Genomic DNA, 15,069 nt, shown 5'->3' with positions numbered 1-15,069 from the left:
AAACATGGAGGCTGTTATATCAGCAATGTTCCAACATCTAGTGGAAAGCCTTCCCAGAAGAGTGGAGGCTGTTATAGCAGCAATGTTCCAACATCTAGTGGAAAGCCTTCCCAGAAGAGTGGAGGCTGTTACAGCAGCAATGTTCCAACATCTAGTGGAAAGCCTTCCCAGAAGAGTGGAGGCTGTTATAGCAGCAATGTTCCAACATCTAGTGGAAAGCCTTCCCAGAAGAGTGGAGGCTGTTATAGCAGCAATGTTCCAACATCTAGTGGAAAGCCTTCCCAGAAGAGTGGAGGCTGTTATAGCAGCAATGTTCCAACATCTAGTGGAAAGCCTTCCCAGAAGAGTGGAGGCTGTTATAGCAGCAATGTTCCAACATCTAGTGGAAAGCCTTCCCAGAAGAGTGGAGGCTGTTACAGCAGCAAAGGGGGGACCAACTCCATATTAATGACTTCCCAGAAAAGTGGAGGCTGTTCTGGCAGTAAAGGGGAGACCTCCATATTAATGCCCATGATGTTGGAATGAGATGTTCAACGAGATGATGTCCACATACTTTTGGTCATGTAGTGTACCTATTCATATTCAGAACTCATTAATACCATGAATATTCAGACACTTTAAGTAGCGTTGTTACCTGGGTGTGCAGTGTTGGAGGAGGGTTCAGGAGCCTTCTCTGGAACACAACACAATCAATCAGTTATAAAGCCCTTTTAACATGAGCAGATGTAACAAAGATGTCACAACAACCCAGCCTGAACTCCAAACAGCAAGCAGTGCAGATGTAGAAGCACAGTGGCTAGGAAAAACTCCCTAGAAAGGAAGGAACCTAGGAAGCAACCAAGAGAGGACTGAGGCTCTGAGGGGTGACCAGTCCTCTAATGGGTGTACTGGGTAGAGAGGAACCAGGCTCTGAGGGGTGACCAGTCCTCTAATGGGTGTACTGGGTAGACCAGAGGAACCAGGCTCTGAGGGGTGACCAGTCCTCTAATGGGTGTACTGGGTAGACCAGAGGAACCAGGCTCTGAGGGGTGACCAGTCCTCTAATGGGTGTACTGGGTAGAGAGGAACCAGGCTCTGAGGGGTGACCAGTCCTCTAATGGGTGTACTGGGTAGAGAGGAACCAGGCTCTGAGGGGTGACCAGTCCTCTAATGGGTGTACTGGGTAGAGAGGAACCAGGCTCTGAGGGGTGACCAGTCCTCTAATGGGTGTACTGGGTAGAGAGGAACCAGGCTCTGAGGGGTGACCAGTCCTCTAATGGGTGTACTGGGTAGAGAGGAACCAGGCTCTGAGGGGTGACCAGTCCTCTAATGGGTGTACTGGGTAGAGAGGAACCAGGCTCTGAGGGGTGACCAGTCCTCTAATGGGTGTACTGGGTAGAGAGGAACCAGGCTCTGAGGGGTGACCAGTCCTCTAATGGGTGTACTGGGTAAACCAGAGGAACCAGGCTCTGAGGGGTGACCAGTCCTCTAATGGGTGTACTGGGTAGAGAGGAACCAGGCTCTGAGGGGTGACCAGTCCTCTAATGGGTGTACTGGGTAGAGAGGAACCAGGCTCTGAGGGGTGACCAGTCCTCTAATGGGTGTACTGGGTAGAGAGGAACCAGGCTCTGAGGGGTGACCAGTCATCTAATGGGTGTACTGGGTAGAGAGGAACCAGGCTCTGAGGGGTGACCAGTCCTCTAATGGGTGTACTGGGTAGAGAGGAACCAGGCTCTGAGGGGTGACCAGTCCTCTAATGGGTGTACTGGGTAAACCAGAGGAACCAGGCTCCGAGGGGTGACCAGTCCTCTAATGGGTGTACTGGGTAGAGAGGAACCAGGCTCTGAGGGGTGACCAGTCCTCTAATGGGTGTACTGGGTAGAGAGGAACCAGGCTCTGAGGGGTGACCAGTCATCTAATGGGTGTACTGGGTAGAGAGGAACCAGGCTCTGAGGGGTGACCAGTCCTCTAATGGGTGTACTGGGTAGAGAGGACTGAGGCTCTGAGGGTGACCAGTCCTCTAATGGGTGTACTGGGTAGAGAGGAACCAGGCTCTGAGGGGTGACCAGTCCTCTAATGGGTGTACTGGGTAGAGAGGAACCAGGCTCTGAGGGGTGACCAGTCCTCTAATGGGTGTACTGGGTAGAGAGGAACCAGGCTCTGAGGGGTGACCAGTCCTCTAATGGGTGTACTGGGTAGAGAGGAACCAGGCTCTGAGGGGTGACCAGTCCTCTAATGGGTGTACTGGGTAGAGAGGAACCAGGCTCTGAGGGGTGACCAGTCCTCTAATGGGTGTACTGGGTAGAGAGGACTGAGGCTCTGAGGGGTGACCAGTCCTCTAATGGGTGTACTGGGTAGAGAGGAACCAGGCTCTGAGGGATGACCAGTCCTCTAATGGGTGTACTGGGTAGAGAGGAACCAGGCTCTGAGGGTGACCAGTCCTCTAATGGGTGTACTGGGTAGAGAGGAACCAGGCTCTGAGGGGTGACCAGTCCTCTAATGGGTGTACTGGGTAGAGAGGAACCAGGCTCTGAGGGGTGACCAGTCCTCTAATGGGTGTACTGGGTAGAGAGGAACCAGGCTCTGAGGGGTGACCAGTCCTCTAATGGGTGTACTGGGTAGAGAGGAACCAGGCTCTGAGGGGTGACCAGTCCTCTAATGGGTGTACTGGGTAAACCAGAGGAACCAGGCTCTGAGGGGTGACCAGTCCTCTAATGGGTGTACTGGGTAGACCAGAGGAACCAGGCTCCGAGGGGTGACCAGTCCTCTAATGGGTGTACTGGGTAGACCAGAGGAACCAGGCTCTGAGAGGTGACCAGTCATCTAATGGGTGTACTGGGTAGACCAGAGGAACCAGGCTCTGAGGGGTGACCAGTCCTCTAATGGGTGTACTGGGTAAACCAGAGGAACCAGGCTCCGAGGGGTGACCAGTCCTCTAATGGGTGTACTGGGTAGACCAGAGGAACCAGGCTCTGAGAGGTGACCAGTCATCTAATGGGTGTACTGGGTAGACCAGAGGAACCAGGCTCTGAGGGGTGACCAGTCCTCTAGTGACTGTACTGGGTAGACCAGAGGAACCAGGCTCTGAAGGGTGGCCAGTCCTCTACTGGGTGTACTGGGTAGAGAGGAACCAGGCTCTGAGGGGTGACCAGTCCTCTACTGGCTGTACTGGGTAGACCAGAGGAACCAGGCAATGAGAGGTGAACTGTCCTCTACTGGCTGTACTGGGTAGACCAGAGGAACCAGGCTCTGAGGGGTGACCAGTCATCTAATGGGTGTACTGGGTAGACCAGAGGAACCAGGCTCTGAGGGGTGACCAGTCCTCTACTGGTTGTACTGGGTAGACCAGAGGAACCAGGCAATGAGAGGTGGGTAGACCAGAGGAACCAGGATCTGAGGGGTGACCAGTCCTCTACTGGCTGTACTGGGTAGAGAGGAACCAGGCTCTGAGGGGTGACCAGTCCTCTACTGGCTGTACTGGATAGACCAGAGGAACCAGGCTCTGAGGGGTGACCAGTCCTCTACTGGCTGTACTGGGTAAACCAGAGGAACCAGGCTCTGAGGGGTGACCAGTCCTCTAATGGGTGTACTGGGTAGACCAGAGGAACCAGGCTCTGAGAGGTGACCAGTCATCTAATGGGTGTACTGGGTAGACCAGAGGAACCAGGCTCTGAGGGGTGACCAGTCCTCTACTGACTGTACTGGGTAGACCAGAGGAACCAGGCTCTGAAGGGTGTCCAGTCCTCTACTGGGTGTACTGGGTAGAGAGGAACCAGGCTCTGAGGGGTGACCAGTCCTCTACTGGCTGTACTGGGTAGACCAGAGGAACCAGGCAATGAGAGGTGAACTGTCCTCTACTGGCTGTACTGGGTAGAGAGGAACCAGGATCTGAGGGGTGACCAGTCCTCTACTGGCTGTACTGGGTAGAGAGGAACCAGGCTCTGAGGGGTGACTAGTCCTCTTCTGGCTGTAGTGGGTAGACCAGAGGAACCAGGCTCTGAGGGGTGACCAGTCATCTAATGGGTGTACTGGATAGACCAGAGGAACCAGGCTCTGAGGGGTGACCAGTCCTCTACTGGTTGTACTGGGTAGAGAGGAACCAGGCTCTGAGGGGTGACTCCTACTCTTCTGGCTGTAGTGGGTAGACCAGAGGAACCAGGCAATGAGAGGTGGGTAGACCAGAGGAACCAGGCTCTGAGGGGTGACCAGTCATCTAATGGGTGTACTGGATAGACCAGAGGAACCAGGCTCTGAGGGGTGACCAGTCCTCTAATGGCTGTACTGGATAGACCAGAGGAACCAGGCTCTGAGGGGTGACCAGTCCTCTACTGGCTGTACTGGGTAGAGACGAACCAGGATCTGAGAGGTGCCTGCTGTGTACTATCATCTGTGTGTGTGTGTGTGTGTGTGTGTGTGTGTGTGTGTGTGTGTGTGTGTGTGTGTGTGTGTGTGTGTGTGTGTGTGTGTGTGTGTACCTGCAGTGTACTTGCAGATGAAATTGTTCTTGGTGTCACAGTTGTCATCGTTCCAATGGAACATGTAGAGTCCTCCGAGGCCGGGCGGGGCGGACGGTTGGTGGTACATCACCACACACACCTCGTAACCACAGGACGGCTCGTCCCAGTGCCAGTTCCTAACACACACGCAGGAACAAACACACACAGTAACACACATACGTAAAGTTACACACCGCTGTCTATTGTTATATGAACTATTCCATGTAAGCAGAAGGAGGCGTGGCTTAAAGCAGACCCAGCTGAAGGAGGCGTGGCTTAGAGCAGACCCACCTGAAGGAGGTGTATCTTAAAGCAGACCCAACTGAAGGAGGCGGGGCTTAAAGCAGACCCAACTGAAGGAGGCGTGGCTTAAAGCAACCCCAACTGAAGGAGGCGTGGCTTAAAGCAGACCCAACTGAAGGAGGCGGGGCTTAGATCAGACCCAGCTGAAGGAGGCGTGGCTTAAAGCAGACCCACCTGAAGGAGGCGGGGCTTATAACAGACCCACCTGATGGAGGCGGGGCTTAGAGCAGACCCACCTGAAGGAGGCGAGGCTCCCGTCGGTCCAGTAGTACTGTGAGGGACAGTCGTCAACGTTTTCCGTGTCACCATGGTTACGACGTAGGCCAATCCAGAAGTCTCCGTCGGAGGGACGGAGCTCAGTGACAAGCTGCTCTATGATTCGCTGCTCGGCCGGTGACTCAACGCTCAGCAGCTCCCCTCCGTCACGGCGACACGCTAGCCTCGCCTCCAGGAAGCTGAGCCGCCGTCCAGGGTCAGAAAAATATGCCAGTTTATAGCAGGGCCGGCCCCGATCCAACCTACACACACGCTGGCCTGCACACGCACAGACACACACTGTTACTATTGCTACGTACATCGATGGGGAAATGTACACTAATAATAGCTAGCTAAATTGGGACAGACATGTATTATTCATACAGGTTAGTAAACAACCCTGCACCTCACCTCTGACTTCAAACAACTCCGCTATGGAGGGACAGACAGACAGACAGAGAGAGAGAGACAGACAGACAGACAGAGAGAGAGGTGCCAGTTAATGTCATGTTATTTTATGTTTTATTTCTGTGTTAAATGAAACCCCCTCCACAGTGACATCACTTACACAGCAATATAATAACATCAACAACATTCTGATGTAGATGAGAGAGATTAGGCTAGGGCGGTATCCAGATTGTCATACCTTCATACCGACTTTGTGCCATACCGGGATATTCAGTACTACCGGCACTGAACACAAGGGGCGCTGTTTTCAACCCCATTGATAAACTGTAATCAAAAGGTTTAGCAATGCTAACAAGTACATGTACAATCCCATAGAGAATGTATTTTATAGTGTCTGACCTAAACTATACAAGTATACAATTAACTCAAAAATGCTACTCACATTTTGCGGCACATACATAACTAATTTTAGATATCAAGGCTCTTGACCCAGGGGATTCTCTGCTGTTACCAAGTGAATGCTTGATTTTGGAAGACGCTAATAGCCACTTAGCTAGATAGCTAAATAGCTACGACACTGTAAAATAGCAAACCAAATCCACAACTGCAGAACATTTAGCACATTTTAGACAGTTATCTTAATAGCTACAAGATATCTAGCTGGCAAACATTTAATTACGAATTCCATACTGTAATCAGATCTCTAGCGCATGCTGCACAACACTTTAAAAGTAGCAACAAATATTCGAATCGTTTTCTAATTAGATTTTTCCAAATACCCCGGTATATATGGTATACCTCCCAAGCCTAAGAGAGAACCAACCACTGTCTGTATCTGAGGAACAGAGATAATAGAGAACCAAACACAGTCTGTATCTGAGGATAGAGAACCAACCACTGTCTGTATCTGAGGAACAGAGATAATAGAGAACCAAACACAGTCTGTATCTGAGGATAGAGAACCAACCACTGTCTATATCTGAGGATAGAGAACCAACCACTGTCTGTATCTGAGGATAGAGAACCAACCACTGTCTGTATCTGAGGATAGAGAACCAACCACTGTCTGTATCTGAGGATAGAGAACCAACCACTGTCTGTATCTGAGGAACAGAGATAATAGAGAACCAAACACAGTCTGTATCTGAGGATAGAGAACCAACCACTGTCTGTATCTGAGGATAGAGAACCAACCACTGTCTGTATCTGAGGAACAGAGATAATAGAGAACCAAACACAGTCTGTATCTGAGGATAGAGAACCAACCACTGTCTGTATCTGAGGAACAGAGAACCAACCACTGTCTGTATCTGAGGATAGAGAACCAACCACTGTCTATATCTGAGGATAGAGAACCAACCACTGTCTGTATCTGAGGATAGAGAACCAACCACTGTCTATATCTGAGGATAGAGAACCAACCACTGTCTATATCTGAGGATAGAGAACCAACCACTGTCTATATCTGAGGATAGAGAACCAACCACTGTCTGTATCTGAGGATAGAGAACCAACCACTGTCTATATCTGAGGATAGAGAACCAACCACTGTCTGTATCTGAGGAACAGAGATAATAGAGAACCAAACACAGTCTGTATCTGAGGATAGAGAACCAACCACTGTCTGTATCTGAGGATAGAGAACCAACCACTGTCTATATCTGAGGATAGAGAACCAACCACTGTCTAAATCTGAGGATAGAGAACCAACCACTGTCTGTATCTGAGGAACAGAGATAATAGAGAACCAACCACTGTCTATATCTGAGGATAGAGAACCAACCACTGTCTATATCTGATGATAGAGAACCAACCACTGTCTGTATCTGAGGATAGAGAACCAACCACTGTCTATATCTGAGGATAGAGAACCAACCACTGTCTATATCTGAGGATAGAGAACCAACCACTGTCTATATCTGAGGATAGAGAACCAACCACTGTCTGTATCTGAGGATAGAGAACCAACCACTGTCTATATCTGAGGATAGAGAACCAACCACTGTCTGTATCTGAGGAACAGAGATAATAGAGAACCAAACACAGTCTGTATCTGAGGATAGAGAACCAACCACTGTCTGTGTCTGAGGATAGAGAACCAACCACTGTCTAAATCTGAGGATAGAGAACCAACCACTGTCTGTATCTGAGGAACAGAGATAATAGAGAACCAACCACTGTCTATATCTGAGGATAGAGAACCAACCACTGTCTAAATCTGAGGATAGAGAACCAACCACTGTATGTATCTGAGGATAGAGAACCAACCACTGTCTATATCTGAGGATAGAGAACCAACCACTGTCTGTATCTGAGGATAGAGAACCAACCACTGTCTGTATCTGAGGATAGAGAACCAACCACTGTCTGTATCTGAGGATAGAGAACCAACCACTGTCTGTATCTGATGATAGAGAACCAACCACTGTCTTTATCTGATGATAGAGAACCAACCACTGTCTTTATCTGAGGATAGAGAACCAACCACTGTCTATATCTGAGGATAGAGAACCAACCACTGTCTGTATCTGAGGATAGAGAACCAACCACTGTCTGTATCTGATGATAGAGAACCAACCACTGTCTTTATCTGATGATAGAGAACCAACCACTGTCTATATCTGATGATAGAGAACCAACCACTGTCTATATCTGAGGATAGAGAACCAACCACTGTCTATATCTGAGGAACAGAGAACCAACCACTGTCTGTATCTGAGGATAGAGAACCAACCACTGTCTATATCTGAGGATAGAGAACCAACCACTGTCTGTATCTGATGATAGAGAACCAACCACTGTCTGTATCTGAGGATAGAGAACCAACCACTGTTTATATCTGAGGATAGAGAACCAACCACTGTCTATATCTGAGGATAGAGAACCAACCACTGTCTGTATCTGAGGATAGAGAACCAACCACTGTCTGTATCTGATGATAGAGAACCAACCACTGTCTATATCTGAGGATAGAGAACCAACCACTGTCTATATCTGAGGATAGAGAACCAACCACTGTCTGTATCTGAGGATAGAGAACCAACCACTGTCTTTATCTGATGATAGAGAACCAACCACTGTCTATATCTGAGGATAGAGAACCAACCACTGTCTTTATCTGATGATAGAGAACCAACCACTGTCTATATCTGAGGATAGAGAACCAACCACTGTCTTTATCTGATGATAGAGAACCAACCACTGTCTTTATCTGATGATAGAGAACCAACCACTGTCTGTATCTGATGATAGAGAACCAACCACTGTCTATATCTGAGGATAGAGAACCAACCACTGTCTTTATCTGATGATAGAGAACCAACCACTGTCTATATCTGAGGATAGAGAACCAACCACTGTCTATATCTGATGATAGAGAACCAACCACTGTCTATATCTGAGGATAGAGAACCAACCACTGTCTATATCTGAGGATAGAGAACCAACCACTGTCTTTATCTGATGATAGAGAACCAACCACTGTCTATATCTGAGGATAGAGAACCAACCACTGTCTGTATCTGAGGATAGAGAACCAACCACTGTCTATATCTGAGGATAGAGAACCAACCACTGTCTGTATCTGAGGATAGAGAACCAACCACTGTCTGTATCTGAGGATAGAGAACCAACCACTGTCTATATCTGAGGATAGAGAACCAACCACTGTCTATATCTGATGATAGAGAACCAACCACTGTCTATATCTGAGGATAGAGAACCAACCACTGTCTATATCTGATGATAGAAAACCAACCACTGTCTATATCTGATGATAGAGAACCAACCACTGTCTATATCTGAGGATAGAGAACCAACCACGGTATATATATGTTGATAGAGAACCAACCGCTATCTGTATCTGAGGATAGAGAACCAACCACTGTCTGTATCTGAGGATAGAGAACCAACCACTGTCTATATCTGAGGATAGAGAACCAACCACTGTCTATATCTGAGGATAGAGAACCAACCACTGTCTGTATCTGAGGATAGAGAACCAACCACTGTCTGTATCTGAGGATAGAGAACCAACCACTGTCTGTATCTGATGATAGAGAACCAACCACTGTCTGTATCTGAGGATAGAGAACCAACCACTGTCTGTATCTGAGGATAGAGAACCAACCACTGTCTATATCTGAGGATAGAGAACCAACCACTGTCTATATCTGAGGATAGAGAACCAACCACTGTCTGTATCTGAGGATAGAGAACCAACCACTGTCTGTATCTGAGGATAGAGAACCAACCACTGTCTGTATCTGAGGATAGAGAACCAACCACTGTCTGTATCTGATGATAGAGAACCAACCACTGTCTATATCTGAGGATAGAGAACCAACCACTGTCTATATCTGAGGATAGAGAACCAACCACTGTCTTTATCTGAGGATAGAGAACCAACCACTGTCTGTATCTGAGGATAGAGAACCAACCACTGTCTGTATCTGAGGATAGAGAACCAACCACTGTCTATATCTGAGGATAGAGAACCAACCACTGTCTGTATCTGAGGATAGAGAACCAACCACTGTATGTATCTGAGGATAGAGAACCAACCACTGTCTATATCTGAGGATAGAGAACCAACCACTGTATGTATCTGAGGAACAGAGAACCAACCACTGTCTGTATCTGATGATTGAGAACCAACCACTGTCTGTATCTGAGGATAGAGAACCAACCACTGTCTATATCTGAGGATAGAGAACCAACCACTGTCTGTATCTGAGGATAGAGAACCAACCACTGTCTGTATCTGAGGATAGAGAACCAACCACTGTCTGTATCTGATGATAGAGAACCAACCACTGTCTATATCTGAGGATAGAGAACCAACCACTGTCTGTATCTGAGGATAGAGAACCAACCACTGTCTTTATCTGATGATAGAGAACCAACCACTGTCTATATCTGAGGATAGAGAACCAACCACTGTCTGTATCTGAGGATAGAGAACCAACCACTGTCTATATCTGAGGATAGAGAACCAACCATAGCTGTCTGTGATGAGCTTAATGCAGCATTTCTGCTCTGGCAAGACTTATGGGACGATGAGGCTACTGCAGAATCACTGTCTGGATTAATTAACAGCGTACTGTAACACCACAGTCTGTATATTAAGGCTTGTTACGCTTGTGTGAAAGTGTGTGTGTCTGTCTGTGGTATGTGTGAGCTGGAGTTTCCGATAGCCGGCTTTTGGCCGCTAAAAAAAATAGAAAAGCCAATTAATAAAACTGATGGCAATACCAGTCAATGTACAGTACTGTGCAAAGGTTTTAGGCAGGTGTGAAAAAATGCTGTAAATTAAGAATGCTTTAGACATGTTAATAGATTATATTTATCAATGAATTAAATGCAAAGTGAGTGAACAGAAGAAACATCTAAATCAAATCCATATTTGGTGTGACCACCCTTTCCCTTCAAAACAGCATCAATTCTTCTAGGTACACTTGCACAAAGTCATGAGTTTTGTAGGCATATAGTCAGGTGTATTATTAACCAATTATACCAAACAGGTGCTAATGATCATCAATTCATTATGTAGGTTGAAACACAATCATTAACAGGAACAGCTGTGTAGGAGGAATAACCTGGGTGAGGAACAACCAAACTCAGCTAACTAGGTGAGGTTGCTGAAGACAGTTTCCTGTCAAAAGTCAAGACTGAGTACAGCAACAACACAGAAGGTGGTTATATTGCATCAGCAAGGTCTCTCCCAGGCAGACATTAAGGCAGACATTAAGGCAGACATTAAGGCAGACATTAAGGCAGACATTAAGGCAGACAGGTCTCTCCCAGGCAGACATTTTAAGGCAGACATTAAGGCAGACAGGTCTCTCCCAGGCAGACATTAAGGCAGACATTAAGGCAGACAGGTCTCTCCCAGGCAGACATTAAGGCAGACAGGTCTCTCCCAGGCAGACATTAAGGCAGACAGGTCTCTCCCAGGCAGACATTAAGGCAGACAGGTCTCTCCCAGGCAGACATTAAGGCAGACATTAAGGCAGACATTAAGGCAGACAGGTCTCTAAGGCAGACATTAAGGCAGACATTAAGGCAGACAGGTCTCTCCCAGGCAGACATTAAGGCAGACATTAAGGCAGACAGGTCTCTCAGGTCTCTCCCAGGCAGACATTAAGGCAGACAGGTCTCTCAGGTCTCTCCCAGGCAGACATTAAGGCAGACAGGTCTCTCCCAGGCAGACATTAAGGCAGACATTAAGGCAGACAGGTCTCTCAGGTCTCTCCCAGGCAGACATTAAGGCAGACAGGTCTCTCAGGTCTCTCCCAGGCAGACATTAAGGCAGACAGGTCTCTCCCAGGCAGACATTAAGGCAGACAGGTCTCTCCCAGGCAGACATTAAGGCAGACAGGTCTCTCAGGTCTCTCCCAGGCAGACATTAAGGCAGACAGGTCTCTCAGGTCTCTCCCAGGCAGACATTAAGGCAGACAGGTCTCTCAGGTCTCTCCCAGGCAGACATTAAGGCAGACAGGTCTCTCCCAGGCAGACATTAAGGCAGACTGGTCTCTCCCAGGCAGACATTAAGGCAGACTGGTCTCTCCCAGGCAGACATTAAGGCAGACTGGTCTCTCCCAGGCAGACATTAAGGCAGACTGGTCTCTCCCAGGCAGACATTAAGGCAGACATTAAGGCAGACATTAAGGCAGACATTAAGGCAGACATTAAGGCAGACATTAAGGCAGACAGGTCTCTCCCAGGCAGACATTAAGGCAGACAGGTCTCTCCCAGGCAGACATTAAGGCAGACATTAAGGCAGACAGGTCTCACCCAGGCAGACATTAAGGCAGACATTAAGGCAGACAGGTCTCTCCCAGGCAGACATTAAGGCAGACAGGTCTCTCCCAGGCAGACATTAAGGCAGACATTAAGGCAGACAGGTCTCTCCCAGGCAGACATTAAGGCAGACATTAAGGCAGACAGGTCTCTCCCAGGCAGACATTAAGGCAGACAGGTCTCTCAGGTCTCTCCCAGGCAGACATTAAGGCAGACATTAAGGCAGACAGGTCTCTCAGGTCTCTCCCAGGCAGACATTAAGGCAGACATTAAGGCAGACAGGTCTCTCAGGTCTCTCCCAGGCAGACATTAAGGCAGACAGGTCTCTCAGGTCTCTCCCAGGCAGACATTAAGGCAGACATTAAGGCAGACAGGTCTCTCAGGTCTCTCCCAGGCAGACATTAAGGCAGACAGGTCTCTCAGGTCTCTCCCAGGCAGACATTAAGGCAGACAGGTCTCTCAGGTCTCTCCCAGGCAGACATTAAGGCAGACTGGTCTCTCAGGTCTCTCCCAGGCAGACATTAAGGCAGACATTAAGGCAGACGGGTCTCTCAGGTCTCTCCCAGGCAGACATTAAGGCAGACAGGTCTCTCAGGTCTCTCCCAGGCAGACATTAAGGCAGACATTAAGGCAGACAGGTCTCTCAGGTCTCTCCCAGGCAGACATTAAGGCAGACAGGTCTCTCAGGTCTCTCCCAGGCAGACATTAAGGCAGACAGGTCTCTCAGGTCTCTCCCAGGCAGACATTAAGGCAGACAGGTCTCTCAGGTCTCTCCCAGGCAGACATTAAGGCAGACAGGTCTCTCAGGTCTCTCCCAGGCAGACATTAAGGCAGACAGGTCTCTCAGGTCTCTCCCAGGCAGACATTAAGGCAGACATTAAGGCAGACAGGTCTCTCAGGTCTCTCCCAGGCAGACATTAAGGCAGACAGGTCTCTCAGGTCTCTCCCAGGCAGACATTAAGGCAGACAGGTCTCCCAGGCAGACATTAAGGCAGACTGGTCTCTCAGGTCTCTCCCAGTCAGACATTAAGGCAGACATTAAGGCAGACGGGTCTCTCAGGTCTCTCCCAGGCAGACATTAAGGCAGACTGGTCTCTCAGGTCTCTCCCAGGCAGACATTAAGGCAGACATTAAGGCAGACAGGTCTCTCAGGTCTCTCCCAGGCAGACATTAAGGCAGACATTAAGGCAGACAGGTCTCTCAGGTCTCTCCCAGGCAGACATTAAGGCAGACATTAAGGCAGACTGGTCTCTCAGGTCTCTCCCAGGCAGACATTAAGGCAGACATTAAGGCAGACAGGTCTCTCAGGTCTCTCCCAGGCAGACATTAAGGCAGACATTAAGGCAGACAGGTCTCTCAGGTCTCTCCCAGGCAGACATTAAGGCAGACAGGTCTCTCAGGTCTCTCCCAGGCAGACATTAAGGCAGACATTAAGGCAGACAGGTCTCTCAGGTCTCTCCCAGGCAGACATTAAGGCAGACATTAAGGCAGACAGGTCTCTCCCAGGCAGACATTAAGGCAGACTGGTCTCTCAGGTCTCTCCCAGGCAGACATTAAGGCAGACAGGTCTCTCAGGTCTCTCCCAGGCAGACATTAAGGCAGACAGGTCTCTCAGGTCTCTCCCAGGCAGACATTAAGGCAGACAGGTCTCTCAGGTCTCTCCCAGGCAGACATTAAGGCAGACAGGTCTCTCAGGTCTCTCCCAGGCAGACATTAAGGCAGACATTAAGGCAGACAGGTCTCTCAGGTCTCTCCCAGGCAGACATTAAGGCAGACAGGTCTCTCAGGTCTCTCCCAGGCAGACATTAAGGCAGACATTAAGGCAGACAGGTCTCTCAGGTCTCTCCCAGGCAGACATTAAGGCAGACAGGTCTCTCAGGTCTCTCCCAGGCAGACATTAAGGCAGACATTAAGGCAGACAGGTCTCTCAGGTCTCTCCCAGGCAGACATTAAGGCAGACATTAAGGCAGACAGGTCTCTCAGGTCTCTCCCAGGCAGACATTAAGGCAGACAGGTCTCTCAGGTCTCTCCCAGGCAGACATTAAGGCAGACAGGTCTCTCAGGTCTCTCCCAGGCAGACATTAAGGCAGACAGGTCTCTCAGGTCTCTCCCAGGCAGACATTAAGGCAGACAGGTCTCTCAGGTCTCTCCCAGGCAGACATTAAGGCAGACAGGTCTCTCAGGTCTCTCCCAGGCAGACATTAAGGCAGACAGGTCTCTCAGGTCTTTCCCAGGCAGACATTAAGGCAGACAGGTCTCTCAGGTCTCTCCCAGGCAGACATTAAGGCAGACAGGTCTCTCAGGTCTCTCCCAGGCAGACATTAAGGCAGACAGATCTCTCAGGTCTCTTCCAACGGAAAGCAGGCTTTGTCAGCGCGTCATACACCACTTTGATGACCTGGAGACAGCCTGGTTCCTCTCAGTTTACTATAGTTTTTCAATAGTAGATTGACAGGCTAGTGATTTAGCTGTCTGTTACTCATCTAGTTATTCTATAGTAGATTGACAGGCTAGTGATTTAGCTGTCTGTTACTCATCTAGTTTTTCTATAGTAGATTGACAGGCTAGTGATTTAGCTGTCTGTTACTCATCTAGTTATTCTATAGTAGATTGACAGGCTAGTGATTTAGCTGTCTGTTACTCATCTAGTTATTCTATAGTAGATTGACAGGCTAGTGATTTAGCTGTCTGTTACTCATCTAGTTATTCTATAGTAGATTGACAGGCTAGTGATTTAGCTGTCTGTTACTCATTTTGTTGGCTGAGGAAATGTGGACAGTAATTCTAACATCTTCATAGTGCTCATCAGAATTATGAGGAAATAAAG

General features: G+C 48.6%; 1 protein-coding gene across 1 annotated transcript in view; it reads right to left on the bottom strand.

The window, feature by feature from the left end:
• The window catches only part of LOC127928752 (layilin-like), a 28,522-nt gene extending 22,821 nt beyond the window's left edge, over window positions 1–5,701 (bottom strand). The window contains exons 1-4 of the mRNA XM_052516109.1: window positions 5,680–5,701; window positions 5,015–5,312; window positions 4,455–4,612; window positions 635–673 (exon numbers count right to left, since the gene is read on the bottom strand). Of these exons, the coding sequence (XP_052372069.1) occupies window positions 635–673; window positions 4,455–4,612; window positions 5,015–5,312; window positions 5,680–5,701 (517 nt within the window). The remainder of the gene's footprint in view (window positions 1–634; window positions 674–4,454; window positions 4,613–5,014; window positions 5,313–5,679) is intronic.
• Window positions 5,702–15,069: the final 9,368 nt, after the last annotated feature.

This window comes from Oncorhynchus keta, unplaced genomic scaffold (genome assembly GCF_023373465.1).
Source record: "Oncorhynchus keta strain PuntledgeMale-10-30-2019 unplaced genomic scaffold, Oket_V2 Un_scaffold_3664_pilon_pilon, whole genome shotgun sequence".
Lineage (NCBI taxonomy): Eukaryota > Metazoa > Chordata > Actinopteri > Salmoniformes > Salmonidae > Oncorhynchus > Oncorhynchus keta.
This window is presented reverse-complemented; position numbering and strand designations above follow the sequence as displayed.